Source organism: Trachurus trachurus (genome assembly GCF_905171665.1).
Source record: "Trachurus trachurus genome assembly, chromosome: 21".
NCBI classification, from domain to species: domain Eukaryota; kingdom Metazoa; phylum Chordata; class Actinopteri; order Carangiformes; family Carangidae; genus Trachurus; species Trachurus trachurus.
This window is the reverse complement of record NC_139899.1, coordinates 25,904,300-25,926,416: the sequence shown is the minus strand read 5'-3', so window position 1 is coordinate 25,926,416 and position 22,117 is coordinate 25,904,300. Positions and strand designations below refer to the sequence as shown.

General features: G+C 40.4%; 2 protein-coding genes across 2 annotated transcripts in view; both read right to left on the bottom strand.

Moving 5' to 3' along the window:
- pla1a (phospholipase A1 member A) overlaps positions 1 to 22,117 on the bottom strand; it is a 119,982-nt gene that overhangs the window by 35,276 nt on the left and 62,589 nt on the right. The window lies entirely within an intron of this gene.
- On the bottom strand, positions 7,095 to 20,827 carry ska3 (spindle and kinetochore associated complex subunit 3; the record flags this gene model as incomplete). Its single annotated transcript, XM_083996850.1, has 11 exons — positions 7,095 to 7,249; positions 8,720 to 8,847; positions 9,031 to 9,098; positions 10,878 to 11,069; positions 13,659 to 13,871; positions 14,614 to 14,822; positions 16,289 to 16,350; positions 17,660 to 18,098; positions 18,883 to 19,042; positions 20,439 to 20,503; positions 20,704 to 20,827. The coding sequence occupies 11 exons, from the start codon at positions 20,825 to 20,827 to the stop codon at positions 7,095 to 7,097; spliced, it is 1,815 nt and encodes a 604-aa protein (XP_083852976.1).

Genomic DNA, 22,117 nt, shown 5'->3' with positions numbered 1-22,117 from the left:
TACTAGTCCCATCTCTATACTTTTAAAAGCATTTGATGCTGGGATTAACAGAAAAAAACAGGTGCTTTTCGTGGCAAGGGCTCACTGCAGAAGACAAGAAATGCAGGAGGACCATGTTTGCAGATTGCATTTAAATCAGGTGTCTCAATAGGAGATGCTGCATTCACATGGAACCCGTCAGACTACAAACTGGATGTCATTTTAGTGGACGAGAGAAGGACGATAGACTTGGGCAAGGCTGGCAAAGACAGCAACGGTAAACGGCAATGCCGTCCTTAGGGTTGCCACCTTGAATTTGTGAAAAAAAGGGACATTCGACCAATTTTCTTTTTTCAGGGGGGGGGGGGGGGGGGCGGGCAAAACCAAGGCACTTTTCAAATGTTCAATTTTTTACAGTATTTACATTCTACTAGGGCTGGGCAACGATTAAAAATTTTAATCGCGAGTAATCGCATGATTTCCCTGATTAATCACGATTAATCGCATTGTATACGCAAAATCCGATAATGAATTCAAAAGCAGTGTAAAGTGCACTTTTATTTCAATGTTCTGCTGCCATATGAACGAAAGTGCCATAACATTTGTTGTTAAAATAAAAAAAATAATAAAATACAACAAAACTCGTCAGTCCAGTCACTTTGCCACCTTTTGATTCAGGACATGTCATTATCTGCAGGGCCGTTGTATAGGGGAGAAAGGTGATGATAATTCTAGGGGCCCAGCGCCCAGTATAGGGCCTACAAAAAACCCCAGTAGTCTAATCTTTGTATAACTGAATTTTTCTGCATAAGACCCTGACTTGCTAGCCTGACAAGCCAGACTATATCATTAAAATATTTTTGCTGCCGCTAGGGTGCGTCTAGATTTCTAGGCTACTGACTTGCTGCATTAGCATCAAAACAAAGTAGGCTAAATAAAAAATGATAATACATAAGTAGTCTAAGACTTAAAACTTGCATATTTCACTCAGAGGACCGGCGGATCAGCTGGTGTATCTTTTTTCTCTCTCTCTCCATCGCGCTGTACGTCTTCACAAGCCATAGGTCGACGTGTGTGGGGTGAGATGGAAATAAGGTAGAGCAGAGCGCACCTTCTCTCTCATGTTGAGTTCCATATTAAGACAGGCAAGCATTTGGCGTCGCGCATCTTGTTTTATTTTGTTGACATACTAGAGTCAGAAGGTTTTACAGAGGGGATCTTGGATATCTCTTTTTATCACTCTGTAAATGAGAAAATACTGTCACCACCACCCCTAAAAATTCAAACATCGCCATGAGTTTTTTTTCAGGTCCTTAAAGGGATAGTTCACCCACAATTGAAATTGCACTCATTATCTACTCACCCTCATGTCGACTAAGGGCTGGGAGAAGTTTCAGAGTCCTCCGTGGCTTCTCTGAGTTACAGGGGGTCTCGGCGTAGCAGACAAGACACACCAAAAAACATCCAAATACCTCCATGCTGCTTGAATGTAATGTCCGTCTTGTATTGAAGCCCCGAAATGCGAAATTGTCCCGAAAAAATTAAATAAGTCTATATTTCAAGCTTGCTTTGTAGCAGAAGCTTCTTGAAGCTCCTCTTCCCGGTTCGTCAAATTTGGACGAAATCATAAAAGTACAATTTACATTAACAATCAATGTAATTTTACAGTCCAAGTCTTTAAAGGCCGTTTTCTCAAAATTTGTTTATTTGTTTATTTGGATCCCCATTAGCTGTTACAACTGCAACAGCTACTCTTCCCGGGGTCCAAAATTAGTTAAATCTCCACTTTAGCAGCACTTACATACAACAAACCTTCCAGCGTGATCCCTTTCTATATATTCTGAAGGTTTTTACAGAGGGGTTTGTTGATATGTAGCCTAATTCATAGCCTGATTTATACAATGTTTTAGTCCTAAAAACATGGCAATATTTGAATTTTTAGGGCTGGTGACAGTATTTTCTCATTTACAGAGTGATAAAAAGAGATATCCAAAATCCCCTCTGTAAAACCTTCTGACTCTAGTATGTCAACAAAATAAAACAAGAATTTTGAAAGGGGCTATGGATTGTTAAGTTTTCAGTTCTGGAAATGTATGCAAATGAGTGCATATTTAATTCGATGTTGCCTCATTTACATATTTAAACATAAAATTTGACAAAACTTGTAATACAAAAAATATGTCTTAAAGCAGTAGCCTACTAAAGAACTTTCAGTTTTGGTTGAGTTTGGCGGCGCCTGTGGACCAAAGCGGTAGTGTTTTGCCTGAAGGAAGACTCCATTTCCCATGAACACTAGTGTGAAGCCCTGTAAATATCCTGCATTAAAATTAACAGAAGACATCAAAACTGAGTTTCTGTTTCCAGTGGATCATTTCAAAGTGAAAACACAAACATAATCCATTGCTAAAGTGCCGTTTTGCCTGTTCCCTCCTTGTTGTGACTCGCAAAAGTGAAAGTGAAAGTAAAGTGAGAGCCGGGTTCCTACCATGCTCCTCAAAGCTGCTTAGTGCCAGAGAAAGAGATACAGACCCCCTCAGACCACGACAGAGGTGTCATTCAACTTGTTGTAGGTCGATGTATCATCACAAAAGTTATGAAAATATTTTATGAAGGTTGAAAAGTTACTTAGTGCTGGTTTAATGTAAGTGATAAACTTGGGAAGTTTCATGGTGATATCTGTTAGTTAAAATTTTTACCCTATTCACCTGGGGTGTCTCTCCAGGCTTCCTACCCATCTTGGACGCCATCTTGAAAATGACACCTTTCTAGTGGTCAAATTTTGGTAAACTTTTAGTATGTTATTAAGGACATCTATAAAAAACAGCTGAGAAACCTTTTGTTAGAATTTTTTGGGGGTTAGGTGTTTTTTATATATGCACCCGCCTAATGGATAGAATGTGTTCTATAGGCCAGTGGTTCTCAACTGGTGGGTCGGGACCCAAAAGTGGGTCGCGGACCCATTCTGGATGGGTTGTGGACAGCTGGTCAAAAAAGTAAATAATATTTTATGCACATCTGATGTTGGACATGTCTTTTATTTTGAAAAATAACTTAGCCTATATTGAAAGGCACGCGTCACGTGAACACATGCAGTTGTAGGCTAATGGTCCTCCTCAGTTTCTTATTATTTGCTCTGAATGCAAAGATATCAGTTTCTTATTAATGTGGCCTGAATGCAGTGAATCTTGTTTTGTTTTGTGCAGTTTGATATTTTTTTATTAACTTCCGTACATGCAGTGGTCATGGTCCTCCTAAGTTTCATTCATGTGCCCTGAAATGCACTTTGCTCAATAAAGAGCAAAATTTGTTTTTAAAGGCTTAAAAAAAAATCTTGGTTTGAATTCTATAAAAGTGGGTCAATGACCATGGGGAAATATGGGTCCCAGAGTGAGACTAGTTGAGAATCCCTGCTATAGGCGATACTGATCTCTCTGCTTTGGAGGAGTTTCATGGTGTGTTTTTTCCCCGGGACAGCTGATGAAAAAAGATAACGGGACGGGTGGCAAGATTTAAACTTTTTACAGTCACCGCCACGAAATTAATGCAGTACCAAGAGAAAAACAGCCATACACTGTATGTATCTAGATGATAATAACACAATTTTTGTAAACAATACGCCATCGCGTTTTGCCGTTCTGTCGGACTGCTTCCTCGTTCCTTCCCTTTTTTTTTTTCTCGCGTTCCGTCCTGTGGCAGTCCGTCTGTCGGATTTGAACGCAGCATTACCGGTATATTAAGCATCAATAACACATTTACATAGTATTTGTATTATCTACATGAATCTTGAAACTATTAACAACTATCAAATAGCCTACATAGAAGGTAAACAGCTTACTTGTTGAAATGCTGTGGAGTACTGCAGCCGACGTCTACCTGAAAATGATGAGACGTTAACTTTGAAAAGTAACGGTTCGATGAACGTCACTTTACGTACAGGTGATGTCACTCATGCCGGTTGTTCATTAACGGAATTACTTTGCACGCGTATTTTTTTTAAAGTCGAAAAGTAGGAAGATTAAATAAGAAGAAGAGGAGGAGAAGGTCCTGCAGTCCAGTCGTCGTTACCAACAGTATCCTACCACCACTACTTTTGTTTTTGCCTGTGGTCACACCCTGTGGAAAGGAGGCTAGATGTCGATCAAACACCACAAGATGGCGCCAGTGGAGCAGAAGAGAAAACCAACTCTCTCTTTGGTTCTCTTTGCTCTTTGGATCAATATGTCAAACATCCAAACATCAGTCAATGTAATAAATAAATCTTGAATAAAATATATAAAAAATATTAAATATTTGAATTGCATTGCATTGCACCATTGCATAGTGGGATGTGTCCTATGTTAGATTTTGCTTTTGCTGCTTCTGAGCACCATTTAGAAATTTTAGAGAATTAATATACACCCTATTTAAATGGATACGGTAATAATGCACACAATATAATAAATATGGAGGGACTTAATCACAGGCCAGGCTGTGAGACCATACAGTGTATGTGTAGAGTAAGACAGATCCCTCTTCACACTTCAGCATAATTTGAGCTCTCTGGAAAGACATGCGTCGCCCTCACAGAGAGCACTGATCAGGACTAAGCTGGCAGCAGTCCCCTTTCTTCGCACAATGTCAATCATGTCTCATGCTTGTTCTGTTTTTATTTTAGGACTGAGTGACTGCATTTCATCATCATTTATGACGCCATGTTCAAGAAGTTTATCTAGAAGCTGGTCTAGGTTCGGATACTCTGCATATAAACTGTCTGCGAACTAAGAGCAGCTTGTCCTCTGCTGCGATGATCTTTTGTTCAGTTTCCTTCCTTGGACCTGGAGGAAATTGAATAAAGACATTTGATTAATTTAATAAAAGGCCTTCCGTCTCTTTGTATACATTCAGCACCTGTTCTGTGAATCACTTTACTCAAGTTCAGAAACCAAAAATGAGAAATGGACATGTTATATTTTTTGGTCTGTCCCTTGTGACACTATGACAGGCTGCCAGCTGCTGTCAATCCAACCCAGGAGGAGGTTGACTACTTACTGGCTGGCTTCAGGATTTGATGGAGGGCTTTGTGAGTAGAAATAATTCTAGTTCTTGCTTCTCAAAACTGACTACTCATGGCTTCAGTCCTGCTAATTAGATTTTTTCGGCTCACTCATTTTAAACACACTGACCCTGAAGCTCCATGGCCGTTAAATATGAATGAAAATGTGTTATATGAGCAATGTGAGTCTGCTTTTATTCTACAGTCCACTTTATATGGAATTATTTTTTGTTCTGCTTTATTTACCCGTAAGTGATAACAATCTTCCCGTTTTGTGCTCCCAGGTGGCGGGGCCAAACAGAGTGCACCCCACAGCCTCCACTGAGCAGTTTGGAGAACTGGTGAACTGTGATGATAATCCCTTGTACCTTTCTGTGGATTATGTTTGCATGTGATCGCTAAGTGTAATCGAAGGTACAGGGAGCTGTGCACACATCATGCTGCTGCTGAGCCTAAGGATGTGTTCTTGTCCTTAGGGTCACTAGGACACTATTGTATTCCTAGGAATTCTTCTTCTTCTTCCGAGGAAAGCATACTTCCCATGGGCGAAAACTCACCAAACTTTACAGAAAAGTTCAGCCCCATGCCAGATTTGCTCAACTCCAAGGACAATAAGTGTTTAAATTTTAAAACTTTGAAAATTCCTACCAAACGAACAACGGTACATGCTAGTTTTGCAACTTTCACCAAACTGTAGCCCCAATACTGCTGAAACGTTTGTCCACTTAAACTCATTACAAATTATGAAGTCCATCACTGTTATTTTCAATAGCTGTAAAACCTATCTCCTCCTACAATTTTTTGCTCAATTGTCACCAAACTTGCTAGAGAGCATCTTCAGACTGTCCTCCAAAAAACTTGTTTCTCGGATTTTTGATTTACCCAAAAATTGAGCCTACAGTGCATGAAAACTTTTGACTGTAAACAGTAGTGTAAACATATACCAGCAAATTCTAGCTAAATACATTTTCAATCTTCTTGAAAAAAATTGACAATATTTTGTCATGGTTGATGAAGTTTGGCAAATATCAGAATTTTGAATTGTGCTCTCATGGGAACAACTGCAGTCAATGTAAGAGTGGCATTTTTAAACATAAGATTTTCTCTTGTGATGCAAAACAAATCACCAACATTTCCATGCTGTCTAGATGCAATTTATGTATTATCAGATTTTTGTTTAGATAACAGAATTTGTGACATTTTGACCATTTTTGAAATCTGCCTTAACTGCTGCTGCCTGGCTGGTGACTCCCTGAGTCTATTTGAGAAACCACACACCAGGTCTCACTTCTAGACCATTAGCTTTAATGTGACATTATATGGTAACTGATGTTCTCTGTACATTCAATTGTTCAAATCCTTTTCAATAAAGGAAAAATCTGGTGCTACAACACCAACGGTCGACTAGTGTTAGAAATGTAAATATGATGGGGAACAATTTAAAACATGAACTATCTGTGGTGAATTAATAAAAGGAATAAACAACTGTAGGAAAGCGCATAAGTTACTGTAAACTGAACCATCTTTAATTTATACTACTACTATCATTCTGTTTTTTTCTGCGTTTACGAAACTGTCTGTGTCTGCTGTTTTGTCACAAGACCAACTTTCTCAGTTTCCATTTCCTCTTTGTAGTGATCTTGAAGATGTTTCGCATGTCTGTGTCACCACTTTGCATTTCTTTTTTAGTCATTTGATTGACTGACAATAAGAACAGAGTTCTTATAGATCCATGCAATAAAGGAAAATCTCTATACTACAGTCGTCTGTTTTGGTTTAAATTAATACTGCTCGTAGAAAGTAGAAGTCAAGTTAATACTGCTATTTCATTTTCATCATTAGTTAAACAGCTTTAAACAGTTAATTCCATGCAGTGTGCAGAAATATTTATTATATACAACTCAGTTTATATTCATATCCATCAAATCATTGACGTTCAGTTGACTGTGTCTATTTACAATGTAGATAAAAAAGACAAATGTTAGTGAGCCTGCTTTATCAATGGACATCAGGTTTTCCAAAGTCATAATGAGACTAGATTTCACCTCCTGTTTGAACAATGTGTAAGGTATCCAGGCAACCGTTAGGCGTGTGTGATCAGTTTGTAGGAGGCGTTTCTGGCTCCTCCCACATGCTCCAGCCTCTTCAGCTCGGTCAGACAGAGCAGGTATATGGGGGTCTTGGCTCCTACGTTGCTGATTCTCCTCAGCTCCTCGATCTGAAACTCCGTCTTCTCTCCTGCAGAGGGCGCCACAGACCGGCAACAGATTACAGATCTGATCTAACTGTTAAAATGTACCACATGAGGATTTTCCACTGTGGAAGCTGCACACTGAGTGTTTGATGTAAAAAAATAAAAAGAATAGCTTAAAGCAGAAGTAAGTGATATATTTGTGTTAATACAAGTCTTAAATAGTTATATCTTCCGACAGCAATCACTTACATAGAGTGTTTGGTCTGAAACACGGGTCTGTCAGTCACTCTGCTCTGCTCTGAGCCGAGGAGAAAACATTTATCGTATCCTACAGTTTTTATCCAATGAGGAGAGAGAACGGCATGCAGGGCTGTGTGTGCAGCCAAGGGACGCCGTGAATGTGGTGACGTAGGGACGAGGACTGTTATGGTGCGTTCAGGGCAGCCCGTAACTCGTGTTTTTCCGACCTGTGAAGTCGTACCAGTTCGATCTGGTACGAGTTCACGGGTCGGAAGTTACGAGTGGCCGTTATAGTGACTTTCACAGGTAAAACAGGTCGGAAAAACACGAGTGGGTTGCCTGGAACGCTACAAAGTCGTAAGTTGTGACTTGAAGCTGTAATTTACGGTTTCAAAAGCCTGCCTGGAACGCAGCATTAGCGAAAACGACCGGATCACTCACTTCTGCTTTAACAAATCACACAACACCGCTCAAGAAAGGGCAAAATTATGCACTGAAACACGATATTTACAGCAGGGAAAATAAGTATTGAACGCGTCAATAGTCTTGCATGGTGAGCATGCATAGACGCCATCGCAGTTGAGTGCATTACTCATAGTTTTTTTTTTTTTTTTTTACAACTGTATCTGCTAATTGCAGGTCTCTCTAAAGCTCTCTGTCAGTGCTCCTTGGCTCTTGAACGACTCTTCTTAGTTTTCTTTTGACGCTGTCAGAAATCTTGGGAGGAGCTCCAGGTCGTGGCCAGTTTATGGTGAAATGTTCTTTTCACTTCTGGATTAACGGCACTAACGGATAAAACGGTGCATTCAGACTCATCTGTAACCGACGCCATCAGGATGTTCTGCAACATAAGTTTCTGAAGCTCTTTGCCTTTTACCCATCAGGATGAGAAACCTTTTCATCTGCGTCAGTTTGGAATAAACCAACTGATATTACTTTGTACCAGCAGGGGACAGGATTACTTTCTAAATACTGACAGACTCCAGCTGCTTTCTTGGCTTTCCATTCCTTTCTGCACCTCCTCCTTTTCTTCATGTGTTCAATACTTATTACCTGTGTCATTTATTATTACACATTACTTAATTTATGGACAGAAATGTTTGGATTTCTTTGCATATGTGCATTACTCGGGTTGTTGCCCACATCTGGTGAAAATTTCATGTCAATGGCTCTATTGGAAATATATTTTCTGAGAAAAATGTTGACACGTTCAATACTTATTTTCGCTGCTGTAGATCATGATATAGATATTTTGATTAATTTCTCTCACTGACCTTGAAACTCTGCTGAGAACTTGTTGATGTTGTGGACGACCTGGTTGAGGTTGTGCAGGTTCATCTGTCTCAGGTAGCTGGGTAAACTCTGAAACTCGCTCTCCGACACCACAGGGACACTCACAGAGCTGTGGGGGGAAGACATGTTACTTATACATTTTTAAAAGTTTCAAAACTGCAATGGGCTTGATACCAGGACAGAATAATCACAGTAAAATGACGGAGGGAGAGAGAGATATACAAAAATACACACATTAATACTCCTAAATCTATTGGAAAGAGACAATACAACATCCCTCAGAGTACTTTACCTGTTTCTATGTTTTTCCGGTCGAACCTTTTTGAGCACAATGGCCGCTTCAAGCTTCTTCAACTGCGTCTGAAACATAAGTTACCAAAAAAGGAAATAGCATTGGCAAAGGAACATAAAGGTTTTGTTGTCAGCTACAACAACTCTACAGCTGTGGTCTCTCTTTTTAGTGAGTGTAAGACCTGCTATTAGAGAATCAACAATACAATACAATACATATTTATATAGCACATTTAAAGGGATAGTTCACCCAAAATTCAAATTTTACTCATTATCTACTCACCCTCATGTCGACTAAGGGCTGGGAGAAGTTACAGGGGGGCTCGGCGCAGCACTGCATGTCCACATGACGGTTGCGAACGGAGCTCACTTTTCTTCGTCCAAAAAGACACACCAAAAAACATCCAAATACCTCCATAATGCTCGTCTGTAATGTCCCTCTCGTATTGAAGCTGTGCAAACGTCCCTGCTCTGCCGTGTACATGACGTCACCGTCACATCCCCGAGCGTCACCGAAGGAACCCGAACAGTTCCGAGAGTACAACTGAACAGCGCAGCAGCAGCTATGTTACCTGTCGAGTGCTGCACACATCCTCGGAAGTTGTGACGGTGTCAGTCGGAGCCAGATCGGGACTATCAGTGTCGTCGCTTTGTGCGTGGATGCAGAGTGAGTTGGAACTGGACATTTGTTGCTTGTTGTCTGCTGTTTTGCAGTGTTTAGTGAGGTCGGCACGGCCGCCATGTTGCAATGCGTGATCACGTATTTTGAGCTTCCTTATGTGAAAATATAGCCAAGGGAATGTTAATGTGTTTGTATTTAGCATATAGTATATGTTCTTAACATATAACCCTATTTGGTTTGTGTTTGTAATATGGTGGATGGATTTACATCTGCTGATATTCATGCTTATTACAATTAATATGTTTACCTTGTAATGATGTGGTCTGGAGCGCCCTCGTGCGACCTTTAGAGGGTACTGTTTGAATTTACCGTTATTCTCTGCATTTGCTGAATAATAGATTATTATTTATCTGTTTAGAGACATTGCTTTATTCAGTATTACTTATCATCATCATTATTATTATTATTATTATTATTATTATTATTATTATTATCATGTTTATTGCTCATTTGTTTGTGTATTCTAAGGAAACCACAACCCGACACTTCCTGTATGTTCATGTGTGGAATAAAGAGGGATAACAACACACTGGAGTAGCTGCAGTTCTTCTTACTGAGAACTAAGACCAGACCTGTGTACGCCAGCATACATAACAAATAATTAACAGAAACCCCAACATGAGAAATTGTTCCGAAAAAAATTAAATAAGTCTATGTTTTAAGCTTGTTTGTAGCGGAAGCTCCCAGCACTGCTCTTCCTGGTCCGTCCAATTTCTCATGTTGGGGCTTCAATACAAGAGGGACAACATTACAGACGAGCACTATGGAGGTATTTGGATGTTTTTTGGTGTGTCTTTTTGGACGAAGAAAGTGAGCCCCGTTCGCTACCGTCATATGGACATGCAGTGCTGCACGGAGCCCCGCTGTAACTCAGAGAAGACACGGAGGACCCTGAAACTTCTCCCAGCCCTTAGTCGACATGAGGGTGAGTAGATAATGAGTGAAAATTGAATTTTGGGCGAACTATCCCTTTAAAAAACAACCCAAGTTGTCCAAAGTGCTGTACAATAAAACACACAAGCAAAACTAGTAACAATAAAACTAAATGGGATTCAGGTAATGTAGCTACAGTAAAACATGCAATAAAACAAAAGTGAAAACCTAACTAAAATGCCAAGAAAAAGAGATGAGTTTTTAAAAGAGACTTAAAGTGCTCAACAACTCACTTTACAGATTTCCTGTGTCACAGAGCTGAGGTCGGGCATCTCGGGGGTGCTGGGCTCCTGGTAGTCCATCCTGACGCAGGCTGCGCCCACGCTGAAGTCCTGGGTGGGACTGTCCAGATTCAGACTGTTGACTGGGAGCTCCTTGGTCACTTCCTCGCGCTCGCTCGTCTTCTTTTGGTGTTTTGCACTTCTCTGTTCGGTAAAACACACAGACAGGTAAAGACAAACATTAAACAAAGAGGCTCAAAATGATCTCTCCTCTCATCTTTCAGATAGTTTTTTATTATAAAAAAATCTCCTTGCATGTGTATTTAATAATAATATCATGGCATCTACATATTAACTATATGTTGTTTATTATTTAGAGGGTATATTTTTTATATTTTGAATTGGGCTATGAGAAGATCTGGAAACATCAAGATTTTTAAAAGTAAACTGAATCTTTTTAGTCTGGCTTACCTTATTTATTACTTTGGTCTGTATTTGTTGTATTTTATTGTTTTCACTGATTGATTGTTCTTATATTTTATTCTTGATCTCGTCTCTTTCATTTATTACTGCTGTGTTCGTTTTTATTCCTTTTATCAGGGTTCCTACACATTTGAAATGTCAAAATTGCACACTTTTTCCAGACCCTAGATTCCAGACTTTTCGGTAAAAAAAAAAAATTCAAATAATTTTTGACATTTGAGTAAGTAGATGTGTATCATGTAAATAAATTATGCAATTAATCGTTTGTTTTCATTCATTTCATTGTTTTTCGGAACAATTATGTAACCAAATAATTTCCAGGAGATTATAATTAAAGCAGAAGTAAGCGATCCGGTCCTTTTGGCTAACTTCCTGTCAGCCGATGGAGTTAGCAGTCCCCGCCCTCGTCCCTACGTCACCACATTCACGCGCATCCCTTGGCTGCACACACAGAGAGGACCGCCCCTTTATGCCGTTCTCTCTCCTCATTGGATAAAGGTTGTAGGATACAAGGAAAGTTTTCTCCTCGGCTTACAGCAGAGCAGAGTGACTGACAGACCCGTGTTTCAGACCAAACACTCTATATAAGTGATTGCTGTCGGAAGACATAACTATTTAAGACTTATATTAACACAAACATTCCGCTTACTTCTGCTTTAAAGCCTCTGGAAACCCAAATCCACCAAAGCCTCCTAACCATGTATTTTAGGGTCTTATGTACATATTATGAAACATGTAAAAATAATTAGAAAAAAAATTCCATCCAAATTGAAAATATTTTTCTTTTAAGGTTTTGTACAGTAGGTTTGAATTGGGCGGAGTTATCTCTGGGATTTATCACGCAATAAATCCTACCACTCATAAATCGCCACGTCAGTTCTCTCACCCAGCCCCCCAGTGGCAGCGAACAAAACCGTTCTGCTAACGGTCGCTCGCTCCACCACTCCTCTCTAGTCCTCACAACCAGAGCCATGGCAACCGGGGATGTGTGTGTGTGGCGATTAGCTTTTAGCATTCATTAGCTTTCCAGCGCGACCTACCTTGTCTGTGTTTCAGTCTGTCTGTCTGTCTGTGTGTGTGCCCACAACTCCTCACAACTCCTCTCTACATACAGCCGATACAGCCGGTTTTTTGGGGGGGTGAGGGGAGGGAGGGAGGGAGGGTGTGTGTAAATTGGCGATTAGCTTTTAGCATTTATTAGCTTTCCAGTGCGACCTGCCTTGTCTCTGTGTGTGTGTCAGTCAGCCCCTCCTGGCGCTCACACAGACATGAGTGACGGTTAAAAGCTTCTTTTTTTTCTGTGAGACTACGACCAAAGACGGTTATGATGCTCCAAAACGAAGCTGGTAGTCTAGTTAGCTGCTGCACGTCCTCCGGTGAGGACTTTTTTTTTTTTTTTAACGGTCGCCATTGACGTGTTGCTATGACAATGGAGCTGTCAATCATAGCGTTCTCTGCCACGCCCACACTGTCCTGACCAGTGGCCTCAATAGTGCCTCAATAGCAAAATGAGCTGTTTTTAAACAAGGTTTTCTAATAGTTATGAATAGTTATTGTCACTCAGACTTTTGTGGATGCTTAATGAGGCACTTGACTTTGATATAATATAAGCATTTTTACTATATATAGTCAGGTTTCCAAAGGCTTTAACCCAAATAATTTCAGATAAGACCAAACCCAGATAGGTATTAAGATAAATATATACAATAGTTTCCATTTTTCATACTTTTCCAGATCTGGAAATGTATAAAATCAAATTTCCTTACTTTTCCATACTTTCCATACTTGCGTAGGAATCCTGTTTTATTGTTATCTCCCTGATTAATTCTGTTTTTTCTTTACCTCTTATGTTATAGTTTGTCAAAAAACAAACACTTTAAATTGCTCTCGATTGACTTGAAAAGGGGCCATAGAAACAAAATGTGATAGTCTAGAAATCAAGCTGCACCCTACTGCAGCAAATATATTTGCTCTGTGGGTGGGTCTAGAAACGAGCCATAGGAACTTTTTGAGTCTCGTACACCGTTTGTGTTCACCAATCACAGCGCTCTATCTGTTTAGAGAGTCGTTGGGCGGCTTAACGCGATGACGACATACATTTTAATTGGCTTGTCAGGCTAACGTCATCCTGCTCTTTGCTCTGATTAGTCGTAGCGCTACCCTATTGCGTGCAGAGGCAGTTTGAAAGACAGCCTTCATCCCGCCGCCTGGATTGAGCCGAGGTCTACCGGTCGTTGCCAAACTATACATTTTAATGATATAGTCTGGCTTGTCAGGCTAAAAATGTGATTGATTGACATAAAAACTTACACTTCGTAGAGAGTTTCCCAGATCAGACTCCATGTTTGGCATCTCCGGCATCTGCTTGTCCTCCGCACCCAGCACCGAGATCTCCGGCACGTTGTACTCCCAGGGCCGTTTGGAGCTGGCTGCTCCGTTACGAGGAGGCGTCGGGAGGTGGAAGGCGTAGCCGTCATCATCGTCGTCCGCCTGCATGGCGATCGGCTGCGGCGGCTGAGCGCTCTGCGAACACACAAGCAAGAGGCTCAAACTCACATGTTCAGTCTAGGGATGCACATGATTAACCGTTTAACCGTTAAACTTTGACCGATTAATACTATCGGTTATTTATTTATTTTATTAGCTCCTTATGTCGTCAACTCATGGGGGCGTGTCGACACTTGCAGAGTTCACGTGCCTTCAGTCATATTTCCCAGCTAAAAGTTACACAGGAGGACTGACAGTATGTGCAGCAGCCCCCATGAAGGAAGGTCAGACAATAAATGCAGCCTACACGGACATAGATGTGAATCACCTGTAACAACGGCGCTGGAAAAAAAAAAAAAAAAAAGAGGACGTGGCTGCTCTCCAGCCTGTTCACCACCTGCAGCTCTCCTGCAGCTCCACAGAGGAGCTGTCAGAGGAGTTCTGCTGCTCCTTCAGCCTGGTGTTTGGCTGCACTTTGTATAAAAACAGTTCTACATTGGACGATCTAACCTCCATATGAGCGCGATCAGCTGAGACAGAGCGCACTGATCAACTGTTGCGGCGCACGTGTGTATTTAACGGCAAAAAAAAAAAAATTGGAGCGATACATTTTTTTTTTTTTTTTTTGGCCGTGCGCCGCAAGTGTCTTAATCTTATCGGTTAATGGTTAATAATCGGTTAACGAGCGTCGGTTATCGGTCAGAAAAAAAATTCAAAATGTGCATCCCTAGTTCAGTCAGTGTGAAATGAATGCACATCTGGATTTCGATCTTTGTACCTTCTTAGCGCTGACCAGTCGGTTCAGGTACGGGGTCTTAAACGCCGGCACCTCGGGCGTGACGGCCAGGTTTCCAGGGCGATCGGGGGATTCTGGGTCGTCACTGCTCTGTGCCGCCGGGGTGCAGTGGCCGTTCGTCTTTCTGATCTTGAACCCCGGGGTGCAAAACACGGGGGGTTCAGGGGACTCCAGGTCCTCTGCTGATAGCCCTGCGATTTAAGGAGAGTAAACAACAAAACATCTTTAATTTCAGTGCTTTCTATTATTTTCATGTAAGAAGGAAGGATTTAGTCCTATTAAGTTTAACAAATTCAACACAATCATTTATAATAGGGAAATTTGTTTTTTTTTTGTTTCTTTTTATTGTTATTCATACATCTCTTATATATAATTTCCCTATGATGATTTTTCTTGTATTATTATCATCATTTCTGATTGTTAATTTGTATGTTCTGTTTTCTTTTTTGTTTGACGTTATATTTTATTGTGCACTAAAGGTGGAGGCATGTAATGAGCTCTTTGAGTTTTCGCCACTTCCAGCGCTGTAAATTATCAAATTGTTCCTTTTACTTGCAGGATTTCTACACACTTAAAGCAGATATCAGCTTCACGGCCGTTTCGGCTAATGCTGCGTTCAAGGCAGGCTTTTGAAACCGTAAGTTACAGCTTCAAGTCACAACTACGACTTGGTAGCGTTCCAGGTAACCCGTAGCTCGTGTTTTTACCATCCTGTTGTCTGTGAAAGTTCCCTATAACGGCCACTCGTAACTTCTGACCCGTGAACTCGTACCAGATCGAACTGGTATGACTTCACAGGAAGGAAAAACACAAAGTACGAGTTTCTTTGAACGCACCATGAGTTAGCAGCCCCCGCCCTTGTCAGGCATCAATTGGTCCTCGTGCTACGTCACCACATTCACGCGCATCCCTTGGCTGCACACACAGCCCTTCATGCCGTTCTCTCTCCTCATTGGATAACACTTGTATCCCAGAAGAAATGTTTTCTCCTCGGGTTACAGCAGAGCAGAGTGACGGAGAGACTCGTGTTCCGGTCGAAACACTCTATGTAAGTGATTGCTGACGGAAAATATGACTAATTAGGACTTATATTAACAAAAACATTTCACTGATATCTCCTTTAAAACTTCAAAATTCCATACTTTTTCCAAACTTCTCTGTAAAAAAATGTGACATTTGAATAAATAGATGTGTATCATGTAAATGCATCATGCAATTATTCATTTGTTCTCATTATTCTGAATGTGTATGTCATTATGTCACCAAATCATTTCCAGGAGATTGCAGCTAGGCACAATAGCGCATTCAAAATAATTAACCCAAATAACTTCAGATAAGACCAAACCCATATTTCCATACAATAGTTTCCATTTTCCATTCTTTTACAGACCTGGAAATTAATAAAATCAAATTCCATACTTTGTGTAGGAACCCTGTACTTGTGTATTTTTACCTTTGCAAAATAAATCTAAATCTAAAAAAACCCATAAAATTTCTCATTCATCATTCAGAAAAAGGAAAAGTAAATACAACAGGACAATCAGAAGTAAAGGTAAATATGGTAATAAATGTAAATAAATGTCTGACTAGTGAGGCTGACTAGTCCAGATGCCTTCGATTCAATTGTTGCCAAAGGGTAATAAATGTAGTTTCATACTTGTCTGCAAACTGTCCTTCAGAGAGTCGACTGGTGCTGCAGGTTCGTCTTCCGACGCTCTGCTGAAACAAAGGACACTCATGATTTGAAGCAACAATAAACAGTAAATAATTCCTGCATGTTTCCATCAATAAAGGTCAATAAAGATCATAAACTCTTTGTAACCGTGTGATTAAATTCTACCTTTGGGGACGGTGGAAAACAACATGCTCCCTTTCATGGAGAGAATATGGCTGGAAGAACATTGTCAGATATTATATTATTACACCAGCTTAACAGAAGTCTGCTGGTGGCAGCTAAAAAAGCCATCACCAGAAAATGGCTTAAAACTGATGCACCAAAAATGGAGGATTGGGTAGAGGTAATGCTCAATATCTATAGAATGGAGAAGCTGACTTTCTCAACTAGACTAAAAACAGAGACTTTAAAAAATTACTGGGGAAACTGGGTTAATTTTGTGTCTCCATCGAGAGCAGACTTTGTGCAGTAAGGACACTGTGTATGGTAGATTACTGATCCCCTTGGTTCAGGCTACAAATTTGTTCATTGTTCATATGTTTATTATATTTACCCTCCAACAGGAGAAATAAAAAGGGACGATGTAAGAGAGATGTGAAAATAAGGACAGGAGTGAAAAAGTGTTTCTTTTTATTTCTTCAAATTTACTCTACGGTAACTTTCTTTGAGAATGTATGTTCTCTGCTCCCTGGTGGAGAAGTTGTAGTATACTGTTTGAAAATTGTATATGTGAAATGTTAAAGCAGAAGTAAGCGATCCGGTCGTTTTGGCTAATGCTGCGTTCCAGGCAGGCTTTTGAAACCGTAAGTTACAGCTTCAAGTCACGACTTATGATTTTGTAGCGTTCCAGGCAACCCGCAACTCGCGTTTCTCCGACCTGATGCCTGTGAAAGTCACTATAACGGCCAATCGTAACTTCCGACCCATGAACTCGTACCAGATCGAACTGGTACGACTTCACAGGTTGAAAAAACACGAGTTACGAGTTGCCTTGAACGCACCATAACTTCTTGTCAGCCGATGGAGTTAGCAGCCCCTGCCCTCGTCATGGATCTATTGGTCCTCGTCCCTACATCACCACATTCACACGCGTCCCTTGGCTGCACACACAGCCCTTCATGCCGTTCTCTCTCCTCATTGGATAAAACTTGTAGGATACAAGAAAAGTTTTCTCCTCGGCTCAGAGCAGAGCAGAGGGACTGAGAGACCCGTGTTTCAGACCAAACACTCTATGTAAGTGATTGCTGTCGGAAGATATAACTATTTAAGACTTATATTAACACAAAAATATCGCTTACTTCTGCTTTAAATATTGATATGTGGAATCAATAAAAAAAATTAAAAAAAATCTACCTTTGGGGCTTCTGGACGTTCTTCCTGAAGAGATCCATGGTGAAGTCGTTGTTCAGGAACATGGTGTCCTCCGAGATGCCAAAGTCGTTCATCTGGGGCGTCTGCAGCTCGTCGTCGTCCATCCTCAGGGCGCACTTAGGGGTGATGGGCATGGGCGGAGGTGCAGGCGTAGCGAGGGAGGGGTGAGGGAGGCTGATCTCAGGCATGGGGGGCGCTTCAGCCCACTTGGCCCCGGCCACAGCTCTCTTGATCTGGATCTCCGACAGACCGAAGTCGGACAGCTGTGGGGTTCGCAGCACGTCAGTGACGGGCGGCGGTCCGATTTTAGCGGGTGAAGAAAAGTGAGCGTCCCCGGCCTCCTCCTGGCCTTCCCTCTCTTCTTCCTCCTCCTCCTCATCAGCTACTTGATCCTCAGCCTCCGACTCCTGACGCTTGTCATCTGCAGAGAGGAAAGTCAAAATAAAAAAAGACATTTTAAGTATTTTTTGTTTCCTGTGGTGAAATGTGGCTGTTGCTCCATCACTAGTTTTTACTTAAACCTGCTGCAGATCTGGTTTAACTAAGATCTGAGATCATTCATAGTGTATATATTTATAAAATCTAAATCGTAAATACAAATTCATAGTTATGTAATCAAAGATATGCAATCGTGGTATTAATATAAAACAAAACAGAAGGAGGACAAAAACACAAAAAAAAAAGAACAAGGCCCCCCCGTTAACCACAATCCCATTTCAGGATAAAAGGTATTTTTATTTAACCAGGTCGGTCCCATTGAGACACAATGGCCTCTTTTTCAAGGGATTATTACGACCAACCTTCACCCCACCCATGTTCAAAAACGATGTTCTGTCATTTGTTTCTATTAATATCATCATAAAGCTCAGTACAGGACAGACCAATACAGAACCTCACATCTAAAACCAGTAACACTACCAAATCTGAGCCTTTTGCAAAAGCTTTTTAATACATTATATGGTTAAATGTCAAACATTAAATTATGTTAAAAGTCTCATTTCTCCCTCAGTTTATTCTCAAACAAGAGCATAATCACAAACATACCCAGTGGCTAGAAGAAGGAGACTTGGTCAGTTTGCCAGAAATATTTAAATCACAGAAACTGATTTTACTGTCTGCATCTATTATTTATTGCCTGTTACATGATGTTGAGTTTCTCTGACACTTTCATAAACGTCCACTGGTGTAGCGGACTTGTCACTCACCGGCTGCTTTGGGAGCTTTGTATCCGTATTTCTCCCAGTGACCTCTCAGTACCTGGATGTCTTTCGTCACCTTCTGCTCCATCACTCTGCAGGCCTTGATGAAGCTGCTCACCTCGTTCTCCTGCGCTCTCTGCTGGGCCAACTGACCCTGGATCTGCCCCTGTATGACCACAGACCAACCACAGTTCATTAATAAAACCACTTTCATAAAGACCCACAACATTTACTTTCATGCACCATGCAGCATTCATAATGTTATTTATAATAATGTACAATGCAGTTACAACAATCATCTCATTGTATTAGCAGTACTTTTACTGTACATTCAGTACAATACAGAATCCCAATTTGTAAGTTGACCTTGCACCTATGCATGTGTTACTATGTGAGAGAAAGTGTGTGTATGTGCAGTTGTGTGGCTTTTGATTTTTGTTTTGTTTGCTTTTATGGTGTAAAGAACTTTGTGCAACATTTTATTTGTATGAAAAGTGCTCTATAAATAAAGTCTGATTGATTGATTGATTGATTGATTGACATTTGGTGTATGTAATCTAACTGTGTTGTTGTCGACAGTTTCCACCTCATCAACAACATTATCATCATCATCATCATCATCATCATCATCGTTCCGAATTATGTTATACAACAAAGAAACATGGTTAGTTTTTAAATGAAACTAAGAGATTATTATTTTGATCGCAATTTTGACCATTAGTAGCCTATATTTGTAAATTAGGTCCTGGTAACCTTGTTGTGTAGTGATTCAATGTAGGAGCGGGTAATATATGTTAAGTGTTTGTCTTGGATGTTTTGTTCTGTATGTGTATGTAAGTAAGCGATCCGGTCGTTTCGGCTAATGCTGCGTTCCAGGCAGGCTTTTAAAACTGTAAATTACAGCTTCAAGTCACGACTTACGGCTTTGTAGCGTTACAGGCAACCCACTCGTGTTTTTCCGACCTGTTTTACCTGTGAAAGTCACTATAACGGCCACTCGTAACTTCCGACCCGTGAAGTCGTACCAGATCGAACTGGTACCACTTCACAGGTCGGAAAAACACGAGTTACGGGTTGCCTTGAACGCACCATAACTTCTTGTCAGCCGATGGAGTTAGCAGCCCCCGCCCTCGTCATGGATCTATTGGTCCTCGTCCCTACGTCACCACATTCAGGCGCATCCCTTGGCTGCACACACAGCCCTGCATGCCGTTCTCTCTCCTCATTGGATAAAACTTGTAGGATACGAGAAAAGTTTTCTCCTCGGCTCAGAGCAGAGCAGAGTGACTGACAGACCCGTGTTTCGGTCCAAACACTCTATATAAGTGATTGCTGTCGGAAGATATAACTATTTAAGACTTATATTAACACAAAAATATCGCTTACTTCTGCTCTAAGTAGCCTAGGTGTTTCTGTATGTATTTTTGTTTTTATGTATTAATGTGTTGTGTGTTAATGGTTTGTATTTGGGTTTTATTATGATGAAAAGACCTCAGCTGCGTGGCAAAAGCTAATGGGGATCCAGATAAAGAAAACAAAACAAAACAAAATCATCATGGTACCTTCAGGGTCCCGACCTCACAGTTCAGTTCATGGTAGGCTCTCATCGCTTTAGCTGTGGCTTCTGCTGGAGTAAGAAACAACTCGTCAAGTCATGGTTTAGTCAAAGATACTCCATTTACTTGTTTTATAAACCGTCTTTGGTTTAGTTACCTTGGTGATTTTTTTTTTTACTTCGCTTACTAACCTGTTTCTCGGTGTGTTACTTTACTCACCGCTTGTTTATCTGTGTGTTACTTTACTCACCGCTGCTGTCACCGTCGTCACCGTCATCGTCATCGTCGTCGTTGTTTTTACGGTTTTCAAACGAGTGCTGCAGTTTGGCCGTTTCAGACTCCAACGTCCCCGCCAGCTTCCTCAGCTTCGAGAAGAACCGAGTCGTCGTGTCCATGTTTCCCCCTCAGTTCAGAGTCTAAAGTACTCGGATAATTAGTTACTCGTGTAATCAAACGGCCTCCGACGAGCTGTTGGTTGGTTTTTACTGTTTCTTCTCCCCTCTCTGACAACAACTTTTCGATTTTGGCGCCTCGGCTCTTTCCGGCTTCACTCGGAAGTCCCGCCCCCTTCTTCTTTTTTTTAACAACTTTATTGACAACAAGAGTATACACAGGACTGAATCAGAGGCTCTGACTGAATACAGTTAGATCTTCAACGTTTTTCAGGCTAAGGACCCCCAAACTACTGGAGAGATGGAGCATGGACCCCTGCTAAATACATTCATACATTTTTATTATTATATTAAACTGGGCCTAGTATCCCCTTAATTCAAGCTATTCAAATAATACACTGGTATAGTCATATATTCATGTATTAAATTATTTTAAAGGTACAGTGAGTAAGGTGGCCATTCATTCAGTCATTTATAAACACACTTTGTTATATCAACTATGTCTGTTAATTGCATGATAATCATGCATATAAGCTATTTAAATTGACATTTTTATTTTAAGCATAAATGTGGAAATACAAAATAGTATAATCAACCAAAAAGTTCATGACCCCCTTGCAGAACCTCTGCGGACCCCCTAGGGGGTCACGGACCCCCTGTTGAAGACCTTTGGTATACAACATTAATACACAACCAAACCATCATAAATGTGCTCGGAGGCCTGAATGAACTGAATGATACAGGAATAACTAACATAAAATTCAACATCATAACCTCAAATCACTTCAGTCGTCTATTTTTATTTGTTTTAATAAATATATGCGATTTAAATATTTTTCTTATACTTATTAGGGCCATATGTAAAACATTTTTACTTGAAATAAATGTCCTGAGGTACAAATATAGGCCTAATATATCTTCCCACAGCTTTTCCATGAGTCCATCCAAATGTGATGTTTTAGTACTTTACTTACTCTTTTTGTTTATATAATTACAACTTTAAAATACAGTTTATTCAATCAAATTTTATATAATAATATAGGCCCTAACACTATGGGAATTTTTCAGTATTATGTCCTTTTTACTTTTGATAGCTATTTTCAATATATTTTCCTTATACTTTTCCCTGAGCAAACTGCAGGACCCATATATCCAATTTTTTGTAATAGGATAATTTAAGATTGAGGTATTGCAACTTAAACAAATTAACTTAAATAAAGAATAATAAAGTTTTCCTCCACCCCCTGGTTGAGAGGTCTTAAATTAAACTTGAAGATGAATAATGAGGCTTTG